Below are 26,149 nucleotides of genomic sequence, written 5' to 3' on the forward strand. Positions count from 1 at the left end.
TAAATTCTCCCTCAGAGTTCTGAACATGCATCACAGTGTGGCAGCTAGGGGATTTTCACAGTAACTTCATTGCAGTATTAATGGAACTCTATTTGTGACACTAATAAAAAGAATTAAAATCTGTGGGACTCTCTGCCCCAGAGGGTGGTCTAGGCAGGGTGATTGATATTTCTTGACAAACACGGGAGTTAAAGGTTATCAGGTTTCGGAGGAAACATAAGAGTTGAGGCCACAATCAGATCAACCATGATGGTATTGAAGGCAGAGCAGGCCCAAGGGTCTGAATAGCCTACTTTCTAACCATATGTTCCTAACTGTCACTCATAATTTTGTCTCGCGTTGACCTACGGTTACTTGATTTAATTCTTCATAAGAATTTGGCAGTTTTTCCTTCAGCTGAACATTCAGAGTTTTGAGTCCCTTGCATAACACATAGTCTTACCCACACCCATTTAGCTAGCATTCCGCAAGTTTTCTTTTTAACATGGGAAATTGTTGGTGATCCTGTTACCAGATAGGAATTCCCATGAGCAGTTCTCTGGATTGGTCTTTAGAATTCCTCACCATCCTGCCCTATCTATACTATACGAAGGATATTGTCTATGATTGAAAAATACCTCTTCATATATTAGCATCATCTATTGTCAAGATAGTAAGAAAAACGCTTTACCATTTCACAAAATTTCACAGTAGATTGCAATTAATAGAAAATATTTAAAGCCTTGGTAGCAGAGAGCCCTTCAGGCTAAACAATTTAAAATAGTTTTAACAGACAGCTAGCATTTGGACAAATAAATTAAATGTTCCTTACCAGATTTCTTCTTTCCAACTGGCTCCCTGTAAGAAGGAAAATGAAGGTATTAATGAATGAATGAAATGCAGCAAGTGATGGTTTAAAAGACTGACTTACACTTCAGGTTTCTTACAGCAAAAGACATTTGGAAAATTAACGGTACGATATGCTAAATGATGGTTTAATGATACAAACACAATATTGTTATTCTATTGTCATCAATAAACACTGCAGCATAGAACTTAAGAGCAGAAGCAGGCTATTCAGCCCTTCAACCCTGATTCTCCATTCAATACGCTCACGTTTGATCTGGTCATGTCTCAACTCCATTTTGTTGTCTGCCTCCAAGGCACTTGACTTTCCTGTCTATCAAAAAAAAACCTGTCTAACTCTGCTTTGAATAAATTCCATGACTCAGCCTCCACTGGGGAAGTATATGGTTCTAAGAGAAATAAATTCTCCTCATCTCTGTCTTAAATGGAAGACCTCTGATTTTTCAACTGTGTCTCTTTGTTCTGGTCTCTACCACAAGTGGAAACATCTTCCCAAAATCCCCTCAGGATCTTTTATGTTCTACTAAGATCATCGCTCATGTAGGGCTAACTAGTTCAATCTTTCTTTATAAGGCAGGTCCCTCATCTGAGGAATAAGTCAAGTGAACCTTCTCTGAACTGCTTCTAATGCAATTATATATTTTTTAAGAGATTGAAAGTGTACACAGTATTCCAGATGTGGTTTCACTAAGGTCCTGTACAGTTGCAGTAAAAGTTCTTATATTCCATTCCCTTTGTGATAAATACCTACATTCCATTTGCTTTCCTAATCACTTGTGTATCTGCATAGTAACTTATTGTGAGTCATGTACTATGACACCCTACATACTATAGAGTTCTGCAATCTCTCTCCATTTAAATAGGATACTGCTTTTCTATTGCCAAAGTGGACAAGTTCACATTTTCCCACATTATATTCTATCTGCCAAATCTTTGCCTATGCACATAATCTGTCTATAGCCTTTTGCAGACTCTCTACCTCTTCTTGACAACTTACTTTCCTACCTATTTTGGTGTTGTCCATAAACTTAGTTACCATACACACAGCCCCTTTAGCCAAATCATTGACGTAAATTGTAAACAGTTGAAGCCAGCACTGATCATTGATGCACTCAGTTTGCCAAACCGAAAAAGACACATTTATCCCTACTTTCTACTTTCTGTCAGCCAACCAATCTTTTATCTGTGCCAATATGTTACCCCCTACACTGCATAGCCTTATTTTGTGTAATAACCTTTGCTATGGTATCAAATGCCTTCTGGATATCCAAGTACACCACATCTACAGGTTCCCTTTATTCACCTTACTTGTTTCTTCTTCAAAAAAAACTCTAATAAATTAATTAAACACAATTTCCCTTTCACAAATTATATTTTTCTAAGTATCTTGCTTTGAACTCCTTAGTAATGGATTTAGCAATTTCCCTATGACAGATGTTAGACAAATTGCTTAAAGGCAAAATACTGTGGATGCTGGAATCTGAAACAAAATCAGAGAACGCTGGAAAATCTCAGTACATCTGACAGCATCTGTGGAAAGAAAATAGAGCCAATGTTTCGAGTCTGGATAACCCTTAAACTGAGCTCTGACAAAGGGTCATTCACACTCAAAACTTTGGCTCTATTCTCTCTCCAGAGATGCTATCAGATCTGCTGAGATTTTCCAGCATTCTCTGTTTTTGTTGTAGCCTGTAGTTTTCCACCTCTAACCTTTCTTCAATGTTCACTGTTTTTAAAACTGATAATGATCTAATTTCCGTACAAGTGCAGTTGAAATAATTCCTCCAGTTTTGCTAGAACTGCTATGTCGATGGGTTGAAGGAACAGTGGTTACTGCTATTCAATGGGCAGCAAGTGGCCAATGGATAGATTTGACATGGTTTTTGTGACAAGTATTGATCTGGAGGCAAATCAAAGGGAGGTAAGCTGGGATAGTACCACTTGAATAATTCACAAGATAGAATGAAAAATACTGGAAAAGGAAAGGTGAGGGGATACTCCCTTCAAAAAGAATCATCCTGTCTTCTATAAAAAGTACACCTACCAGTGGATGTTATACTCAGTTTAAAACTATATATTTCTGGACTCAATCCCTGCCCCAACCAGTGCTGCATGCTTCTAGAAAAAACTAACTAATAGCAAGGAAGGGAAAGAAAGAGGAGAACAATTGGATTAAAAGGTGAGTTGGTAGTCAGTTTGGCAGCCACACTGCATCATATTTTCCATTGTTTTAAGTACACCATTAGCCAGCATTCTTGATTTCTGCACTATAAATTGACATCAAAATTCTGTGCAAGGTTAAGCAGAGTCGATCCAAAAGCAAGCTCTTTGATATATAGCAAGGTACAACACAATCTGTCAGAGCCAGACAGACAACAAAGACAAACTCAGAATATAGTTCTAATAAACCCAGGGAAGATTTAACGTGGAGAAATTCTATCAGCTTGTTTGAACTTTACAGAATTTACAGATGACTTGGGTTTAGAATCTTGCAGCAAAAAATTTAATACACTTGTGACACAAATGCAGAGCTTTTATTCAAACTACCAGTTTCACATTATTTTGGGATTTTTACTTTTTTTTCCCCAAAACACGACCCACATTCCAGACCAACCAGGGTTTTATTGCCTGGTAAAGCAAAGGGGGATTTGTTTCTTTAAAAAAAACACAAAACTCAGGATAAATTAGGTTTTAGAATCATTATATTCAAAATAGTGACATGGAGTATGTCAGTGGTGAGTGTATTTCTGATTGGCACACCAACCCTTGCAAGTTTAAATGCTGGTGATTGGGGAAAATTGAAATCACAAACTGAAATTTCAATGTCAAGAAGAATAAAGAGAGAAAATTTGGAACAAGAAAATGTGATATTTCAGTCTCTTCCCAAGCCAATCACTTCAAAAGACACGGCTCGTATATGGCAGGAGATAGCATTCAAAATTTCACTGCCTATTATGCAAAATCTGTGGTGGCGAGGTGGTGACATTGTGGTTGTCACTGCATCAGTAATCCAGAGGTCCAGGCTATTGCATTGGGACCACTAGTTCAAATTCACCATAGCAGCTGGTGGAATTTTAACTAATAAATTCAATGTATTAATAAACCTGGAATTGAAAGATAGCCGGTAACCATAAAGCTTCTCATGAATTGCTATAAAACCCATCTGGTCCAGAAATGCACCAAGTCTCCACAATAGCATCCCACTCAGTTCCTCCCCACACCCTATCTCTGTAACCCCCATGCATTCACCATGGCGAATCCATCTCAGCTACACATGTTTGGACACTAAGAAGCATATATTTAGCAGGGCTAATCCACCTTACCTACACATCTTTGGACTGTAGAATCCCTACAATGCAGTAAGAGGCCATTTGGTCAATCAAGGCTGCACCAACCACAATCACACCCAGCCCCATCCCCTTAGCACTATGTATTTACCCTGCTAGTCCACATGACTCAAAGGGGCAATTTACCTTGGCCGATCAACCTAATCCATCTTTGGACTATGGGAGGAAACTGGAGCATCCCAGAGGAAACCCAGGCAGACATGGGGAGAATACGCAAGCTTCACACAGTCACCCAAGGTTGGAATTAAATCCTAGTCCTGGTGCTGTGTGGCAGCAGTGCTAACCACTGTGACACCATGCTGTCTAATCAGCAGTCTATCCAGATGCAAGGGCCCTGTGATTCGCATTGCTACGAGAAAAGTTGTTGAAAAATTCCCTGTTAAGTGCAGGTTACAGGCTGTCCTAGGATATCACAGGATATCTCACACAGTATATTTTAGTCTGCCTCGACTGGGAGAGAGGGAGCAGCTGGAGGCCAAATAAAGACTCTTTATGATTCGCCATGGGGCAATGCGGGTAGAAGCTTATGGTTGGATTGTAAAGACAAAGTTCATGCAGAGTTGAAATGAGACTAAAAAGTCAGCTAGCTTGGGCTAGAGAAAGACTTTTTGGGAAAAGAAAACCTCACTGTGAAAGCCAGTTCTAAGATTGTAAGGTAACAGACTGAGAAAAGAAAACAACAGAAATAAATTCTTGGAAGATAGAATAAATTTGGATTGATTCTGAAAAAGTTAAATGTCTGCTTAAAGGACAGTGTAAAATATACTCATGAAATTAGTTTTCTCAGTTGGGCTAAAAACCAGGTGTACATTTTGTTCTGTGGTTTAAAGTTGCCTGAAAATAAATTGTTTAGTTAATAGTTCTTTTAGTCATTTGTTACAATTTATGGACGCAATTCTTCCAAACAATTTCGAAGTGCAATTTCCCAAACAATTTCGAAGTATGGTTTCCAGCAGGAAATACACATGTCTCGACCAGTCCTTTGACATATCTAATGAATTTAGCGCCACACACTAGCTTTCTTCCCCATAACCTAGCAATTTATCTTCAAATACATATGCAATTGCCTTTTGAAAGTTCAACAGCATCTGAACTACTCTTTCAGGTAGTACATTCCCAATCATTACAACTCTCTTGTGTGAAAAACAGTCTCTTCTAATCTTGTGCCAATTATTTAAAGTCCTGGATTTACAGTTGCCAGAGGAAACACTTTCTCTCTAATTGCACTATCAAAAGTGCTCATAATTTTGAATACTTTTATTAGGTCTCCCCGAAACTTCTTGGTTCAAAGAAGAATAATCCCAGCATCTCCAATCTCTCCACAGAACTGAAGTTCCTTACCTCTGCTATCTCCCTGGTAAATTTCCTCTGTACCCTGAGAAATACTTTTGATATTCCTCTGAAAGTGTGCTGCCCAGAATTCGGCAGAATACTACAGCTGAGGCTTAACTAATGATTTGGGAAGGTTACACATGACTTCCTTGTATTTTGTATTCTTTTCCCTTATGTTTAGCAATATAAAATTATATGGGCAGCACTGCTGTTTCACACTGCCAGGGGCCTGAGTTCAATTCTGGCCTTGGGTAACTGTCCATGTGAAGTTTGCGTGTTCTCCCCATGTCTGCGTGGGTTTCTCCAGGTGCTCTAGTTTCCTCTGACTCTCCAAACAGTGTGATCAGGTTGATTGGCCATGCTAAATTGTCCCCTAACATGAGGAGGATTAGCAGGATAAATACATGGGGTTACAGAGCTGGGGCCTGGGATTATTGTCAGTACAGGCTCGATGGGCTGAATGGCATCCTTCTGTACTTTAGGGATTCTATTTAAGTAATATTTGATTTATGAATAGAAAACAAGGGTTGAATGCAAACCTTTAAACACATCAATTACATATCTGCTCCATTAATCTATTTTAACTACAATTAGTCTTAGGAAAATGCTGAGTATGATTCCATTAAATTCACAGAATTCTTTAAGTTTTTGTACTTCAGCAAAATAAACAAGATTCTAACACATAAGACCATAAGACATAGGAGCAGAATTAGGGCACTCGGCCAATTGAGTGTGCCCCGCCATTCAATCATGGCTGATATTACTTGGACTATTACTTACGGGGCGAAAAACTGCAGCAGGCGACGGTGCAGAGGGACCTCGGGGTCCTTGTGCATGAGTCACAAAAACCCAGCCTGCAGGTGCAGTAGGTGGTCAGGAAGGTTAATGGGATGCTGGCCTTCATAGCGAGGGGGATTGAATATAAAAGTAGGGAGGTCTTGCTGCAGCTGTATAGGGCATTGGTGAGGCCGCAGCTGGAGTACTGTATGCAGTTTTGGGCGCCGTACTTACGCAAGGATATTTTGGCCTTGGAGGGAGTGCAGAGGAGCTTTACTAGGCTGATACCGGAGTTGAGGGGGTTGAGCTATGAGGAGAGGCTGAATAAACTAGGCTTGTACTCGTTAGAGTTTAGAAGAATGAGGGGAGATCTCATTGAGACGTATAAGATGATGAATGGGATGGATAGGATAGAGGTGGAGAGACTCTTCCCACTCAGAAAGGACAGTAGGACTAGGGGCACAGCCTCAAGATAAAGGGGGGGATGGTTTAGAACGGAGTTGAGGAGGAACTTCTTCACTCAAAGGGTGGTGAATCTCTGGAATTCTCTGCCCGTTGAGGTGGTGGAGGCTGCCTCGCTAAATATTTTTAAGACGCGGGTTGATGGGTTTTTGATAAGCGAGGGGATTAAGGGTTATGGGGAGAGGGCGGGAATGTGGAACTGAGCCACGACAGATCAGCCATGATCTTATTGAATGGCGGGGCAGGCTCGAAGGGCTGGATGGCCTACTCCTGCTTCTATTTCTTATGTTATGTTATATTTTTCTTATCCACATTCTCCTGCCTTATCCCCGTAACCCCTAATCCTCTTATTAATCAAGAACCTATCTATCTCTGTCTTGAAGACACTCAATGACCTGGCCTCCACATCCTTCTGCAGCAAAAACATACATCCGTATTATTTACTGTTACCATTTTTGCTAAATTACGCAATTTTCCTACAACAAAACAGTAAACACTCTATAACAATGGTTTCAATGTAGTGTCACATCCCTCTCTTCATGACACACAGTTGATCAGGGATACGAATATGCAGTTTTGCAGCTAATGCAAAACTGAGGAAAGCAACAATGGATAAAAAGGAAATGTATGATGCTTTGCCAACTAAAATCTGAAAGGAAATTGTTCCAGCCTAGTTACTTATGAAGCCAAAAGTGCTAAAGCTATTTATGAACAAGTCTATTATCAGCAAGTTTCAACCATGTTCATTTGTTTTCCAAAACCTTTCAAAAGATGTTACTAGCTGGAAGATGGCACAACGCGGTGGCACTTCATTCTCTTTGTTTTATTAGCTCCCATGACCAGCGTCAGCTGCTTTACAGTGACTGAACGAGTCAACCTAAAACAAAATCCAGGATTCAAGGACTTCAGCAGTCATTTTTACTGCAGCATCTTGTGATTTTCCAGAATTTTTACCAGTGTTTTCCGCAATTTTAATCGTTTTTCCAAGAGCACAAAAAACAGTGCCCTCTTCTGTAATGTAACTGACGAGCTCAGTATTAATTTATATGGCACTGCATTCCTGATAACAGACTGTTCACTTAACGCACAACGGTGCCTTTGTCTTTGCTGTACTGCACTCTTAGGTGACCTTGCACCCTTTTGTTCCTTCAACTAGTCACATTAATCACACATTAGCATCCAACAATTACATAACAAAAGCCTCGTAATGTAATGCTGACATATTCGCAGCAAAGTATGAACAAGCAATCTTATTGCAATTAAATGGAGTTATGAAGCTGTTAAAAATTCAGGTCCACTGCAGATACCTTCTTGATTTTAGGGGCCTCAGCTGCTCTATTAAGCTGTCTGAATGTCTTACTTTTATGCGAGTTTGCTCCCACTGCCCTATATCTACTCGTACAATGGCATCGCCCAGGGATGTAACAATAGTATCCCTTGTTTTTCAGACAGAGTTCTCATGTCTAATGAGTATGTATTTCTTCAGCCTCATCAAAGATGGATGAACAAAATGCTCAGAATGTTGAAATTCCATGCATGTTAGTAAACTGCTTTATTTTCTATCAAGTAAATATACAGACAACAGTTATGATCGGATTCACTTTTTCCGTCATTACAACTTGCCTATATTACAAAAATAACGAATCTACTATTCTAACCACTTCAGTAGTTTATCTGGCTAAATTCATTTTCTGACTTATCTCTCCAAAATTTGCAGTTTATTGCACTGCCTCTGCCCTCAAGTCACACCATTTCCAATAAGTGATTCTGTTCTAGTTTTTAGTTGCTTAAAGTCAGAAAGTGATGAAAAACCTTCCAATAGAATGGAAAGGATATTAATTGATTATTGAGACAAACTAACTGAGACAGGCTAATACATAGAAGCATACATTTAAAGCAGGAGTAGGCCATTTGGCCCTTTGAGCTTGCTCCGCCATTCATTTTGATCATGGTTGATCATCAAATTCTATACCCTAATCCCACCTTCCATCCATATCCCTTGATCCCTTTAGCCCCATGAGCTAATTCTAATCTCTTCTTGAAATCAGACAACATTTTGGCCTCAACTGCATTTGGTGGTAATGAATTCCACATATTCATCACCCACTGGGTGAAGAAATTTCTCCCTGTTTCAGTCCTAAAAAGTTTACTCCTTATCCTCAAACAATGACCCCTAATTCTGGTCTCGCCTACTCTATCTAATCCTGTTAGAATTTTATAAGTTTCTACGAAATCCCCTCTCACTCTTCTGAACTCCAATGAATATAATCCTAACCAACTTAGTCTCTCCTTATATGTCCATCCTGCCATTGCAGGAATCAGACTAATAAACATTTGCCGCATTCCCTCTATAGCAAGAACATCCTTCCTCAGATAATGGCACCAAAACCGTGCACAATACTCCAAGTGTAGCCTCACCAACACCCTTAATATGATTGCTGTAAACATCCCTATTTCTATATTTATATCTTCTCGCTATGAGGGCCAACATACCATTTAGCTGTTGCCAAATACTGCCTTCTGTACCTGCATGCTTACTTTCAGCGACTATTCCCAAACAGAGGCATGATGCCTGAAAATGGTTTACTCAAAGCAATGCCAGCTGCTAGCGAGCAAGTTCCTTAGGGTCATTCTTTTTCCTCGTCGCCACTGAAATAACTCCTCAGAGGCTGGTGTCCCTTCAACAAACTCCCTTAATTTACGAACTCAGTTCAACTCCTCAGAGTGCTTCAGGTACAAACAGGTCTAAAGTCCGAATCCAGAGTGCCAGTAGCCCTGAAACCCCCATACAGGTGAGACTCCCTAATTGGGCAGGCAATCATTAGCTCAATCAGGGAGCCAAGAAGCCAATCTCATGGCCCCCATTGAGGTCATTACAACAATGTTCATGCATACTATGGCACCCTTGCATCTTGAGTGGAATCCTGCCATGTGAGTGAAACCTGGTGCTCCTTCATTCTACTTTGCTTTATCCATGGGGATTGAGATATAGCTCTTCACATAAAGCACCTTGGTGACCTCCCAAATAGTGGTGTGCGGCGAAGTGAGATGTCTGCAACCTGACAGCAGCCCATATTAAGGGCCACAATCTGCTGCACATTCATTGATGAACCTTGACATCTGGTTGTAGCAGGTGATATAGTTTTATGAAAATGAAGGCCCCTTAGAGTTTTCTCCTCAGTTAATGAAGGAGAGCTGCTTTCTGAATAATTGCTATGAATATGGCTTCCTTGTGTAGTTCCCTCCGCCCTGTTGTTCGCAGTTGCTCCTGTTTTTCTGTACTGATCTCCTTGATCCTCCAGCCATGAAGGGAGCCCCAAGAGACTCCCAACAATTGTATTCCAATTACTTATGAGGCAGTGAGAAAGAGTCCAATAACACATTAACATTGTAACTTCCAAACACCCTAACATCAGACTGGGGCAGAGCCCCAAAGATACACTGGGGAAATCCTCTCAGAATTTCACAGGTAAGATTTGCATTGCAATTTCCCAGCATGTAAACTTCCCCAAGGCAATTACCCTGGGCTGGGAACCATCTGAAAATATGATTCAAATTAATCTGACTGACACCTGTCCCTACCCCCACACGACTGTCTCAATCTGCACACCCTTTCGCACCATCACCCCCCAACACTCGCAGTTCTAAACCACCTTCCCCCCTCCCCCGTGACTATGACCTCCCCTCAAGGCCCCAGACAAAAACAAAAGGCGATGCACAATCATCTTAGCTATGAATACTGTTTACTGTAATAGGCTCTTTTGACAAAATACGTGTACTCACGTCCATCCCTTCCCACAAAGTAATTTTTTATACTCTCCAGGGCAGCTCGGCTTCCTGTCAGGGCTGTTTTAAATGCCACTCTATAATCTAATTGATGAGATATAATGCCAGACATGATAGATTTACCGAAGGTAGCTTTTCAATCCTAAAGATGGTCATTTAAATTTGGCAGCTCTTCAGAAACATCCCAATTACAGTGAAGCATAATCCAATTGCACCAAAGGATAAACAAGGTCTTCAGTAAGTTATAGCTGTATAGTAATAAAGAAAATACTGGCTGGTTTTGAAACTTCACCTCAAAAAAAACACAATGTCCTTGAACTGATACCTAAATCCTGCAGTTGAAGGCTGCACCACACTGGCTGAGGCTATCAATCTCAGAACATCACCCTGAAGACTCAGCTGCAAGCTGCACACTAAAACATCTTCATCCCCAATCAATAATATTTAATGCTAGGGGAACGCAGATTAAAAAAAAATTCCACAACATTCAAAACATTGCAGACAAAGTTTTGAAAGGGCAGTCCATGAGACAGTTTGGGTACCAAAAAAGATGGCCTGGCTTAAGTTTATTTATTAGTATCAAAGTAGGCTTACATTAACACTGCAATGAGGTTACTGTGAAAATTCCCTAGTTGCTATACTGAGCCGCCTGCTCAAGTACACTGAGGGAGAACTTATCATGGCCAATGCACGTAACCAGCATGTCTCTTGGGCTGTGGGAGGAAACTGGAGCACCCAGAGGAAACCCACGCAGACATCGGGAGAACATGTAGACAGTGGCCCAAGCTGGTAATTGGACCCAAGTCTCTGATGTTGTGAGGCAGCAGTGCTAACCACCGTGCCGTCCATATTTAGATCAGCAGAAACACCAGGTAAGCCTGGGCAGGGACAATTGCAAAAAGATAAATGGGGGGTTGGACTATTGAAAGGGGAGACTTCTAAATCCCCTCAATCTCCAAGGGTGAACTTAAGGCCATTGCTGGTTCCTCTCTGATGGTAACCCCAGGAAGTATCAGGAAGTGAGGTGGAGGAAAAGATATATTCACTATGGGCCAAACCTCTGGGACTCCTGAAATCACTTGACGTGCAAGGAAGAAGCCAATAATAATCCTGTGTGAAAAGGTGAGAACAACAGCTCTGCCTGAATTTTAAATCATTTTCCATTGCGATCCTGAAAAATAATTGCAGCAAAGAAACTTCAAAGAATTACTGTTTTAATGCGCTATATGTTGATAAAAATCAAATCGCTTTATATTAATAGATTTTCATTTTATGATGATTGAAGACTTGTACACATATCTAACTCAATAATTCCATACTATCTAATAACTGACTAGGTTTTGTTACAGTAAACGTACATATTTTAAATCTAGATGAAAAAAAGTTCCTGGTTAGTAAATAAAACATTGGGAAAAAAGTCATCATGACTTTTGCACAAATTATTGAAATTTTCAGAAAGGAATGATCGCATGTGCATTTGACTGATGTTTTAACGTTATAGTGTTTTGTTGTTCAAAAATAGGACCTTTAGTAATTTGATGGAACACTCATCCTTTTCTAGATGGGCACAGTTCCAATAGCACTCATGCAGCTCAATACTATGAGGGTAAAGCCACCTACTTCACCAGCATCCAGTCCTGTGCCTTACACATTCACTTCCTCCACCACTGACACACAATGGCAGCACTGTGTACCATTTGAAAGATACATTGCTGCTCTCCTAGCCAAGCTGTTCCAGTCTAGCTACAAAAATGACATCCACCCAGCAATGTGCAAAATTGCCCAGGTATCTCCTGCCCACAAAAAGGACAAATATAGCCCACAAGTTACTGCCTCATCAGTCTACTCTCAATCATCAGCAAAATGATGGAAAGTGATGTCAACAGTGCTATCAAGTGGCACTTACTCAGCAATAACCTGCCCACTGATGCTTAGTTTGGGTTCTACCAGGGCCACTCAGCTCCTGACCTCATTACAGCCTCAGTTCAAACAGGGACAAAAGAACTGAACTCCAGAGGTGAAAGTGACTACAGTTGACATCAAGGCAGCATTTGATGAAGTGCAGCATCAAGGACCCTAGGAAAACTGAAGTCAATGATAATCATGAGGAAAACTCTCTACTGCTTAGAGTCATAACAGCACAAAGGAAGATTATTGGAGGTCAAGCATCTCAGTCCTGGGACATAATGCAGGAGTTCCTCAGGATAGTGTCCCAGGCTCCCCATCGTCAGCTGTTTCATCAATGACTTCCCTTACATCATAAGGTCAGAAGTGAAGGTGTTCGCTGATGATTACACGAAGTTCAGCACAATTCATGGACTGCTTCAGTATCCGAGGAGTCATGTCCAAGTGCAACAAGTCCAGACAATATCCAGGCCTGGGCTGAAACGTGGAAACATTCACATTGCACAAGTACCGGGTAATGACCATTTCCAACAAGCGAGGATCTAGCCATCTCCCCCTGACATTCAAAGGCACTACCATCACTGAATCCCCCACCATCAACACCCTAGAGGTTATTATTGACCAGAAACTGGACTGGACCAGGCATATAAATGTTGTGGCTATAATGTTATAGCTTTGGAATTCTGTAGAGAGAAACCCAACTCCCAACTTCCCAAAGCCTGCCCACCATCTACAAGGCACAAATCTGCAGTGTAATGGAATATTCCCACTTGCCTGGATGAATGCAACTCCAATAACAACCTGTAAGCTTGACACCATCCAGGACAAAGCAATCCACTCAACTGACACCCCATCCACTGCCTTAAACATTCACATCCTCTGCCACCAAGTCATGTGTACCATCTACAAGATGCAAGGCCAAAGCTCATCAAGTGTCTTACATTAGCACCACCCAAACCTGCAACCTCTAGCCGCCTAGAAGGACACGGGCAGCATATGCATGGAAGCATCATCACTATAGGTTTCTCTCACTATCATTGGGCCAACATCCTGGAACTCCCTCTGTAACAGCACTATGAATGCTCCGACACCATATGGACGTCAGCAGTTTAAGCAGGCAGCTCACCACTACGTTAGATATGAACAACAAATGTTGGCCTAGCCAGTGACATCCACATTCCATAAACAAATATAAAATGGGCAAAGGATGGTGGGAGGCATGGGTTGGGATTAGCTGGCACTAAGTTAGTATCGAGGCATTTAAGGGACATGGGGGATGGGTTGAAGAGCATATAATAGCATAGCAGCTATAAAAGGCCATCGGTTAGTGAGTAAAGCAGCACTGTGTGGTATGGAGGTTCAGGAGGGGCAAGGGGCATGGAGGAGAACACGAGCTTGCATGAGTTGGTATGGGTGGACATGGGGATTGTGTCAGAGTTGAAGGGGACCTGAGGGAGGGTGATGGCTGGCAGACAGACTGTATTTTATTTTTTTTTTCTAAAGCTGGGATGGAATCTAGGACGATGGGTGTCGGCCTTTTATGCAGCCCACCTCCACACCCAACAGACCCTGTGCCTGCCTTGGCACTGTTTCCAGGAATGGCGGGGCAGTGTTCCTAATAACACGCCATCCCCTCCGAATGAAAACCCAATTGTTCGGATGGTAAATAGAGTAGTTTTCAACAAAAGTAATCCATTTTCATTTAAAATGAGCAAATGGCCTGTCTTCTGTAGATTCTAGAATAAAGAAAATCGTGCCAAATAAAGGGTCAAACTCAAAATCTATTTCTGATTCACCCTTTACATTCAAAGCATGCATTCTTTTTGGTTTCCTCCCACAGTCCGAAAGACGTGCTGGTTAGGTGCACTGGCCATACTAAATTCTCTCTCAGTGTACACCATTCATGTACTTAAGTTTGTTAGAAGCACATAGGAATGCAAATTGTTGGAAACACCTAAAGCTTAAGTTGAAACCCATATCTAACTGTGTTTTACTGTAATTCAAGTCATAAGTTAATAGTTTGGATCATTTTTGGGTCATCATGTAGGCACATTAAATTGCATAAAATTCTACAGTGGGACTCCAGAATGTTCACAACCTCCTGACTTGGGAGTCTTGCCTCCCAAGCAGACAAAAAACTATTGTTAGATATTGGAGGACTGTTGTAACACACAACTGTATCCCAGCGCAAATCAAAACTTATAGGACAGGGGGCAAGAATATTTGTTTGGAAGGGAAATTCTGCTTCTGTGGCATTCAGCATGCGGAAGAAGAGATGCCAAACAATTCACCTGAATATAAATTACATAGATCTGTTTCCTACAATCATCAAATCATTACATCATTTGGTGTCATTGCCTGCCAACTGCCCAAAGGGAAGCATCCTATTACAAATCTTTATAAATTATTTACTAAGTTTCTAACCCAGTTGGTGGAGAATATATAGCGTTTTGAAGCTGTAAAGAAACTAAAGACAAAGAAAATAAAATAACTAATAGAATAATAGAATTCCAATAGTATCCCTACAGTGCAGAAGAGGCTATTCAGCCCATCGAGTCTGCACCAACTCTCTGACAGCTTACCTTACCCAGGCCCCCTCCCCTGCCCCTTCCCTGTAACCCCACATTTCCCATGGCTAATCCATCTAACCTACACCGAGGGGCAATTTAGCACGGCCGGTCGACTTAACCTTTGTACTGTGGAAGGAAACTGGAGCACCAGGAGGAAACCCATACGAGATGGGAAAAATACACAAACTCCACACAGTCATCCAAGGCTGGAATTGAACTCGGGTCCCACTGTGTCACCAAGCTGACCTATGAATATTGTTTGGAGTTCAGAACTCATTCAATAAACTTGACGTCAATATTCTAGAATTTAAATGTTCTCATGATCAGAACATTTACGATCTCTGTTAAAGCAAGCTAGTTTTTAGTAAAAGCTTTGTACTTGTGTGTTCTTGTTTCTCTCCAATTTGGCAAAGATAGACTCATCATGCCAGACCACAAGGTGAAAACAATGTTACCACAATGAAAACAGCATTCCAGGAAGTTAAGCCGTGATTTCAAAATCTATTTTACCAATGTTCCATGGGGGGACAAAATGTGTTTTGCTGAATAACATTTCATATAAAATCTTTTCTATTATGACTGAAAAATGGAAATGCTGGAAATACACATCAGGCCCATCAATATTCTGATGATGTTTGGCGTACATATTCTGTTAGAACTCTGAGGTTATTGCAGACTCATCAGTGTTGCATCAATACCATGCAAACTAATAAATACTGGTCATCAGAAATTGATTTCTCCGAAACAGCTGCTAGTGTGGAATCTGTCACCTTGACCTCTGCAGTTCTTTTGAAAAACATCTCAAATGGACTATGAAGATCCCTACAATGAGCTTTAAGTTGTGTTTGAAAAAGCTTTTCTCCAAGTGTTGCATAATGGGTGGCTATTTAAGCTTAAAGACAAGAGAATATGGAGTGAAAGCTGAGGGATGGATTTTTAAAAACTGGTTAGAATGCAGGAGAACTTGCTACAGCAAGTGCGCTCGCATGCAGGATTAAGTGATGAGTGGGTTTTCACAGAAATTGGTTTTGTGACCTTTGTGGGTGGCACAGTGGTTAGCACTGCTGCCTCACAGTGCCAGGGACCTGGGTTTGATTGCTGGCTTGGGTCACTGCGCAGAGTCTGCATGCTCTCCTGTGGGTTATCTCCGGGTGCTCCGGTTTCCTCCCGCAGTCCGAAAGACATACCGGTTAGGTGAATTGACCATGCTAACTTGCTCAGCATTACCCAAACAACTGCTAGAGTATGACGATTAGGGGATTTTCAGAGTAACTTCATTGCAGTGTTAAATATAAGCCTGCTTGTGAGTAATAAATAAACTTTACTTTGCTGTTTACAAACTCCAGTTTAAAAATTCACTGCAAACTAATCAAACTGGCAAGCTGTACAAAACCAGGGGTCTGAGGGTGTGGCTTGGGAAATACAAAATAAGTTCGGCAAAATATACATAAATGGTCAGGGTAGTGACGGGTGAAATTGAAGACTGATGGGTATTGAATATTACACACTGGGGGGAAAATAGACATCGAACATTCTCCATGGATAGTGGTGAACTGGTTCCTGTTGAAAGTAAGCTGTGCAGCACTTTTCATTGACTCGAGTCTACCACAGCAAAACCTCAGGTAACCGAACATACTGAATTACCTAGCCAAATCTGTTATGCACAAAGTTCCAAATTGTGTTGTGTAATTATAGTACCCGGGGCAATTTTCCAACCTCGCTACAACTGGCAGATCGTGTCAATCCTGGAAAATAGTGTGCAGACCTAAAAACAAATTTCGCGCCCAACGATTTGCAATTGTTCTGGTCCCTTTCTACTGGCACAAACCAGATTGTGCCTGAGACCGATTAACATATTTAAAGTCATATTTAAATATGCTTAGCCTATTCAACGCCAGATCCTCCAGTTCCCAGGATCTTCTGATCTTCAAGTGTGGTGCGAAAATCACTACCAGTCTCCACTAGCAGAGACCAGGCATGATGGCCACACTGGGGGGCTCAGAGCCCAGTGAAATGGGGCCTAAAGGGTGGGCCATAAACAGGTGGGCATGAAGGGGGGCATGGGAGGGCCCCAATGCCAGCGATCTGTGTCAGGGAGGTGGTAGGGAAATATGTCACTACTAAGGGAGGAGGGTGTCCCAATGTCCATGGAGAAAGGAAGGGGGTAGCGCATTGGGAGATTGGCCGCCCTTTCAAAACGGCACCTGATCACTTGCAGCCAGGCTCACCAGCATGTTTAGACCCCGTCCCTCCAGAACCAGCACGCAACTCACCACTCTCCCAAAAACAAAGGGTGGGGTGATTGCAGTCCAGACTGGGCTGGACAGACCAGCTCAAATCGCACTGGTTTTCTAGTTGTTATGACACTTTTGTTTAAGTTTATTTATTAGTGTCACAAGTAGGCTTACATCAACACTGCAATGAAGTTACTGTGAAAATCCCCTAATTGCCACTCTCCAGAGCCTATTCAGGTACACTGAAGGAGAATTTGTCATGTCCAATGCACCTAACCAGAACATCTTTGGATTGTGGAAGGAAACCAGAGCACCCAGAGGAAGCCCATGCAGACATGGGGAGAACTTACAGATACTGACCGAAGCTGGGAATTGAACCCAGATCCTTGGCATTGTGATGCAGCAGTGCTAACCACTGTGCCACCCATGAGTGGCACATTGGGAAAAATCACGTCCCACATTTGGTTGTATTGTATGCCCTATCACTAAACACTATGACAAAATGAAGAGGTCCAAGCTCTCGAAATGACTTGGAGATAAATCACAAGAGGCATCATGACTATCAGATGAGATATGCAGAAAAACTGAAGAAATTCAAGCTGTTAAACGTCGAATGCTGGCAACTGACAGATGACCATTTTGGTGTATTGAAGTTACGACGTAAAAAAGAGTCTGGGAAAAAACTCCAAATAAACTTGACAACACTAGTTCAAACAAGTAGAAGGCAAGTTTCAGACAAATATGAATTCCTTCACATATAAAGTGATCAACATTTACTCTGAACAGAGAACTGGGGGCAAAATGCCTACAAACAATTGGATGCTGTAACCAAAGAACAGCAAATCCTTTCTGAACATATGAACCGAATGGGATAATGGCTTCTCTTACATGAATGTATCTAGTGTGCCCACTTTGAGCTGCCCATTTTAGGCAAATGCGTACACCAAAGTGTTGATGTACATTCTATGACTATTGGTGGCGAAGATCAGAAATATCAGTAATCTCTCTGCAAACATTTCTATTGTGCCCAGCTTCCAATGCCCGTTTCAATAACACATTTAAGATTCCAAGTCTGATCTGGTTTCGGTATCTTTGATGTTAATCAACCCTCTGAAAAATGAGTTGAAAAACAGAAGCTGAGATACAGACAGAGATGAAGATAAATATCTCTAGAGCATTAGTCCATTTCTAATGGGGTCATGGAAATATCATCTTTTGAATGCATCCAGTCAGAATAAAATAACATTGTTAAATTTATAATCTCGTTATTTTTGTCTTCGGGGGGGGGGTTAGGAAATGGACTAACCGATTTTCTTCATCTTGGTAGTTTCACCGCTCACAGAGCAACATCTAAAATAAGGAAAGTATACGACAGAGTAAACTGTGCGTTGTTGAATTGAAAGACGCAAGCTCAATATGTTAAATGTTCTCTTCATTTTCATGCTATGGGTTTCAGTGGTTCAAAATAGCAGAAATTTTAAGTGAAAGCAGATGAGATTTTCTGATTTTACATCGATGCAGAAATCCAATGGGACAGGGTTACCCATCTGACTCTGGAAAGCCAATTGAATAAACTCACAACTGATGAAGTTTTTCAGCCAAATATCCCTATAATCAAGACCTCTAAACTCTGTACAAATGTTAATGTGATGTGCAACAGTTTTCATTTATATATTTTACCATGTTAAAACATCTTAAATTGCTTCAAATGTGAATTGCTTTTAAATGCAGCTTTCATTTTATGTAGGCAATATATTATATCAGTTATTCTGAGCAAAGAATGCCCCGGGAGACAAATGAACAAATAATCTTATCTTTACAGGAAAGAATCCAGACTTTAATGGTTTCGTAATTTAAAAAGATTCTGGTGATAACATTTCCCCTTCATGCACAAACATCTGATGTAATATTAATAAGGACCTTGTCCCAAGTTAAATTGTTCCAGTGCAGCTACAACACTGGCAACTACCCGGCAATGTGGAAAGGTAGGGCCTGTCCGCAAAAAGCAGGGATAATCCAATCAGACAATTATTACACCATCAGTCTACTCTCAATCAGTGACGAAAGACGCCATCATCCAGAATATTATTCAGCATCACTCAGACAGCAGTTACCTGTTCAGTTTGAGATTGTTGGAGGTTGATCATCTCAGCCTAGGCCATCACTGCAGGAGTTCCTCAGGATACTGAGCCCCACCTTCTTCAGCCGCTTCCTTAATCATAGAATCATAGAATTCTACAGTGCAGAAGAAGGAGGCCATTTGGCCCACTAGATCTGCACCGTCCACAATCCCACACAAGTCCTATCCTCATAACCCCATGCATTTACCCTAGCTAGTCCCCCTGACACCAAGGGGCAATTTAGCATGGCCAATGCACCTAACCCGCACATCTTTGGACTGAGGGAGGAAACTGGAGCACCCAGAGGAAACCCACAGAGGCACAGGGAGAACGTGCAAACTCCACACAATGACCTTCCCCATCCCAGGGCATGACCAGCCATGTCTCCAACTACATGGGAGGCTAGAAATGGCCTCCAAGCCCTCAGGCGTGGTCATCACCAAATGGAGACCAGTAGTGATTCCTGCTGGCACCACATCATGCCAATAGGTGGGAACAGTGGACATTCCCAGAAGATACAGTGCCTAGCCAACTTTGTACATGGAAATCTCTGCTAATGAATGGGGGCAAACCTGATTATGTCTGCTGGAATAGCCCAGAAACGTTGTGAACCATTTGGCATCCAGTTCAAATCTTGTTTCAGGGCTCTCCTGGTATTTTTCTGACCTAGTGGGATTTGTGCTGGACACAATGCGGCTCAAAAATCATCCCCAGTGTGTGTAAAAGGCATTGCAGTGTTTAAACAGCCATGATGGTATTGAGTGGTCCACTGCTGTTCCCGTGGACAATACTCAGGCTTGGGCTGATAGGTGGCATGTAATATTTACGCCATATAAATGCTAAGTAATGACCATCTCCAACAACAGAAATTCTAACCATTGCCACTCAACATTAAAAAGCATCATCCGCACTGAATCTCCCACCATCAGTATCTTGAACCTAATATTGACAGAACATTAACAGGACCAACTCTATAAATACTGGGTCCACGAGAACAGGTCAGAGGCTGAGAACTCTGTGGTGAATAGCTCACCTCCTGATAACTCGACAAAGCCTGTCCAACATCAACAAGGCACATGCCAGGAGTATGATGGAATGGTCTCCACTTGCTTGCATGAGTGAAGCTCTAACAGCATTTAAAATGCTCAACAGTATTCACTAAAACGCAGCCCACTTAATTGGCACATCACTCATCACCTTAAACATTCACTCCCTCCAACACTGAGTGAACAGTGGCAGAAGTGTGTACCTTCTACTAGGTCCACTGCAGCAACTCACCAAGCTTCCTTCAATAGCATCTTCAAAACCAGCAATCACTAACACCTAAAAGGATAAGGGCAGCAGATACATGAGAGCATTGCCACCCGCAAGTTCCCTCCAAGCCACTCATCATCCCGTCTTGCTGTATTTTTGCTGTTGATAGGTCTTATGACCTGAAACTCCCTTCCTAACGGCACTGTGTGTGTGCACTTGTCAGATGGATGACAATGGTTCAAGAAGACAGCTCATCATCACCTTCTCAAGAGCAATTCGTGATGGACAATAAATGTAGGTCTTTTCAAGGATACACACATCTCATGATTGATGGGCTGAATGGCCTTCTTCTGCACTGTAGATATTCTATGATTCTACGAAGTCATTTTATTTGAAAACTTTTGTGAATAATCACTATGTTACAGAAATTCTCATATTCTAAAGGTTATTTTTACAACTAAGACAGATGTAAATCAAGAACTGCATGATTTACACAGACAATCGCTGTGAAAATACAATAAACTATAGAGACTGCTTTAAAACAAAAAAAACACAATGGGTGGAATTTTCCTATCCCACCTGCTACAGGAATCATGGCGGGCAGGACAAGGAACATGCAAAGGTCTACTGACCTTCGGCGGGATTTTCCAGTATTGGGGTAAGCGTGGCAGGAAAATCCTGCCCAATATGTTTACTTCTCAGTCTTATTCTTTACGGGCAATTTTATTTTTTGGAAAGAACCTGGGAGGTGATGAGACAAAGTCCATTTTTATGCGTGTGTATCAAAATCTGCAGGAAAGCAATTGCCTGAGACAGGCATCCACAGGTGAACTGACAGGCATCACCAGCTCAGACTTGGTTCATTCATCAGGTAGGTATGTCGGGGTTTGGGAGAGCTTTGTGAATGCAGAACAGGGATAGTGCAGGGAATAGTGGCCCAAGCACTGTCTCTAGGGCTCAGAGGAACATACATGCTCCTGCAGAACAGAGTGCCCACATCACAATCTCTGTTTAGCCGGCTGCAAAAACAGCTTCAGTGACCTGGCAACATGATAGGATGCCAATTCGCATTTACTTATGATCTGACAGCCTCATTTGTCCAGACGAGTGGTGAAAACAGCAAAATATCTTGCTTTGATTTTAATTCCAGCTCCACTGCACACAGAAAAAAGAGGTGAAATGCATATCTGTTATGTTTCATGTGGCAAATCATTATTTAAATTTAAAAAGGGACCAGAGATCGAAGGGACAGATTATTAGGAAAATTGCTCTGATTGAATTTTGGTATAGAAGCTCATAAGAAAAACTGTCTGGCCTTTTAAAGAGTGTAGATTAACAATATTGGAGAACCTGATCAATACTGATCAGATTAGAGATGAACATTTCATAAAATGTGTACGGTTTGTAACTTTGAATATGACCTTATGTTGCATTTCTTAACTTCCCTAATTTCCAAAGTCAATCATGACCGAAATATTTACTTATAGCACTGTATATAGAGAAAAATGCTTTAATAGCTTCACTTTGCAAACAAATAAAGCTCTGAAATTAACGTAAATAGCATCTGGATGGACACAACAGGGGCAAGTTTCAACTTGACTGCACAATTAGTTACTTGATGGAGTTCGTCTGTTGTAGATTCCTTTCCTTTGGTTTCAGAGGGTGAAATATCAAGTGAGTTCTACAACAGGCATGTGATCTGCTTCACAAAATGGCACCATCAGACCATAAAGCTGAAAATGACCCTCTTTACTCCAGTAAAGGGGGAAACCAGGTGTCTTTCTTATTTATTTGCATCAACCTCTAAGTGAGGCAACTAAGCCGAGTTCACGTTCTTCTGCCCTGCAGGAAGTTAATTCATCATTTCAAGACATACAATTATGCAGGGCTGAGATTCAATTATAAGGCTGGAACTTAATTATAAGTTTTATCTGACCCGGCACAAAACACTGACAGTGAAACCTGAATAGTTTATGGGCATCAACTAAATTCCACACTTAAATTCTGCTGCGAGTGGCATGTTTTACAATGTCAGCAATTATAGCCCACCCCCTTTCATGGTCTTTGATAACAGCCAATACACTGGTATTGTTCTCAAATCTTATGCCTGTTCTGTTTCCTAAAACAAATGGTGTATTTCCCTATTTATCGTCCTTTTGCTCTGACACCCTCAATTTTACCAGTCACTACCAAATGCACTATCTTCTCTCTGCAAAGTACATGCTTAAAGAATTATAATTGGTGACCATCTGCCAAAGTTCTTTGTGTATGCCTGCTTCCCTCACAACTTCCTCATTAATAGTGTGATGTCCAACTAATCATCAATGTATGACTCAGAAACCATATTCCTGTTTCCTTTAAATAATCTTCCATTGTTTTGTTTATATTCCAACTTTCACATCCATATGATAACACTAATCAGATGTAGCAATTTAGCAATCTCAAACTGCCTTACATAGAGTTGGTCTTGTTTGTAAAGAGGTCTTGTTACTTCCAGCCATTCTGGACAAAAATATACCCTGTACTCTCAATAAAGATCTAATGACACTTAGTAACAGTCTAAAATGATGCTGCCTTGAGGTAGTAAAAAGCTTCAGAAGATGCCACAATGGAACCTTGACCTGAAGTACCAGTTTAGCCCATGTTTAGCAATGGCAGATAGCTAAAGGGGTAACTCAAGGTTAATTTAGGTGCCAATTGCCAATTACAATGCCAACCAGTGCACAAAAGAAGGCTGCATGGCATTTTGGTGGTTTGTGCTTGTCCTGTTGCCTTATTCTAACAGTGACCATGTGTTTGCAACTAAACAAGCCATTTGTGCGGATTTCAAGGTTAGCCACCACTTCACTTTCACTTGCTGCTGGAGCTGTGAAGGAAACCTCAGAAACACACTGGGGAAACATCTCAGATACATTGTCAAGACTCCATCAAGACTCTAGCAACATATATTCTGCACCTTAACTGAAATTGAGCAGCTGCTGTGTTACTCTACTTTTTAGGAACCTCGCAGGAATCAAAAGGAAAAAGGGAGCACTCAGGCAGAGGCACCTCGCTTGGGTCATTCTAGGTCTGGGCAACAAATGGAAGGTGGACGTGCAGTCAGGCAGAGCAGCAACTACAAGAGAGAGAATCAGAAGCACAGGTCCAAGACACCCCTTCTCCTCTGCATCTTCACTACCAGGATCTCTTAGTGCTGTGTCCAAGAATCCACATCACATTTCCCCTGGAGAAGGCAGTGGTGTAGTGGTTATATCATTGAATCCAGAGGCCCAGGCTAATGGTCTGACATCAGCTGACAGGATTTAAATTAAATTAATAAATCTGGAATTTATAGCTGGTCTGAGTAATGGTAACCTTGAAACCACTTGGTTCACTAATGCTCTGTTGGGAATGAAATCTACTGTCCTTACTGGTCTAGCCTACATGTGACCAACAGCAATGCGGGTGACTCTTAACTGCTCTCTGAAATGGCCTAACAAGCCACTCAGTTGTCTCAAACTGGTACAAAACCTCAAAGGAATGAAACTGGTCAGACCACATGGTATCAGCCTAGCCACCTTAAATGACAATGGCAAACTCAGCTCTGTCGTCCCTGCAATGTCCACCTTATTAATATCAAGGGGCATGCATAAAACTAGGCCAGCTATCCCACAGACTGGTCAAACAACAGCTTAGCATTGTCTGCAAAGTGTGATTCGGTGAATCCAACAATGTCTGAGACATCATCATCCCTGGATATGTGCTGTCACACCAGTAGGACAGACTCACAAAAGGTGGTGACACGTTGATATAGTCAGAAGAGAGTTGCCCTGTGAGTGCTCAATGTTGATCATTGAACCCACAAAGTCTCATGGTATCAGGTCAAATATGGTAAGGAAACCTTCTGCTGATTACCACCTACCACCACCACTTAGCCGGTTAAGTGGCAAGTAACATTCACATCACATAAACGTTGTGCAATTACCATCTCCAACAAGAGGGGATCTAATGATCTCCCCTGGCACTCAATGGCATTACCATTGCTGAATATCTATCAACATGCTGTTACAATTCATTGAATAGAAACTGAGCTAGTATATAATTACTGTGGCTACAAAGGCAGTCAAAGACTGGAATTCTGTGACGAGTTAACTTTTCTCCTGATTCCCCAGAATCTACTGGAGCCAATCTTTACACACTTTCGTAAAATTTATTTACAGAGTTATAAATTACAAGCATGCACCTCCTCACTTTAGCAACCACAGTTTGTTTTTGGTCTTTATTTGTAGGAGTGCAAGAGAACACTAGTTAAAGGTCAACATCAGCATACAATTAAACACAAAATATCCAATTTTAACTACAGTAGCCCACCAAAACTGTGTTTAATCAGCTGGAGTACTAAATCTGTAGGTGTCTGAATTAGCACCACCGGGTAAATTCAAATAATGGCAATTAGCATTCAGGATATAAACTGTGTGCTCAATCCAAACTCTGAATAGGCATGCCTCATTAAGCACCACTTATTACTGGTGGGCAGTACAGTGGTTGTCACTGCTGCCTCACAGTGCCAGAAACCTGGGTTCAAATCCGGCCTCAGGTGACTTTGTGCGGAGTTTGCACATTCTCCCCATGTTTGTGTGTTTCCTCCGGGTGCTCTGGATTCCTCCCACAGTCCAAAGATGAGAGAGTTAGATTGATTGGCCATGCTAAATTGATCCTAGTGTCATGGGATTAGCAGGGTAAATATTTGAGACTACCCGAATAGAGTCTGGGGTGGGACTGTTGTCGGTGCAGGTTCGATGGGGTGAATGGCCTCCTTCTGCTATGCTTCTATTATTTTAGCACCAGTTTTCATCTTTGGTGGCAAGGATTTGTATTTCGTAGACAATTCTGAATGTCAAGTAAAATGAATGACCTTAGTGACGAATGTAGAAAAACTATTTATTGCGCAGTTTTTGTATTATTTCCAGCTGGGATTCAAATTACATTTTTGGATTTTGTTCTTCAATTCTGGATGTGACTGAAGAGAGCCTCAGCCAGAATCAGAATCACAAGAGGAATACATAACTGAGAACTGTCAGTATTCAAGGGAGAGTGAAGGGTGAAATACAAAAGGAAGTCATTTGTGAAGTCAAATAGCCTAATCTCAAACAAGACTGAAGTGCTAGCTATTGTTCAAGCCAATTTTTTAGATTTTGTCAATCCATTTCACTTGATGGTATTATGTCCTCTCCATATGCACAGAACTTTAAAAAATTGACCATTTTAGAAATGTTATTAATACATTAATAGTTAAATTGCAACATATATATTGATTGCCTAATCTTTCTACATCCAATGATCATGTGTGGGGATAGAGGAGGGGATGGTTTGTGGTGTGGAGGGAGACAAAATGCCTTCTAAAACAAATAGGAAAATATCTGCTTTTTTCCAAAGTTAATGACCTCTTAACAAAATCAGCATAAGATAGCTTTAGAATGTACGATATAAGAATGTCATTTAGATCGATTCAGAGAAAAATGGGCAAATGCTTATTT

The 26,149-nt window shown here is 41.3% G+C and overlaps 1 protein-coding gene across 2 annotated transcripts in view; it reads right to left on the reverse strand.

Moving 5' to 3' along the window:
• sh3pxd2b (SH3 and PX domains 2B) overlaps positions 1 to 26,149 on the reverse strand; it is a 272,944-nt gene that overhangs the window by 76,608 nt on the left and 170,187 nt on the right. For both annotated transcript variants that reach the window (XM_080201640.1, XM_080201639.1), the window contains exon 6: positions 812 to 837. In XM_080201640.1, the coding sequence (XP_080057766.1) occupies positions 812 to 837 (26 nt within the window). The remainder of the gene's footprint in view (positions 1 to 811; positions 838 to 26,149) is intronic.

Source organism: Carcharhinus amblyrhynchos, chromosome 13, assembly GCF_965287045.1.
Source record: "Carcharhinus amblyrhynchos chromosome 13, sCarAmb.v2.hapA, whole genome shotgun sequence".
NCBI classification, from domain to species: domain Eukaryota; kingdom Metazoa; phylum Chordata; class Chondrichthyes; order Carcharhiniformes; family Carcharhinidae; genus Carcharhinus; species Carcharhinus amblyrhynchos.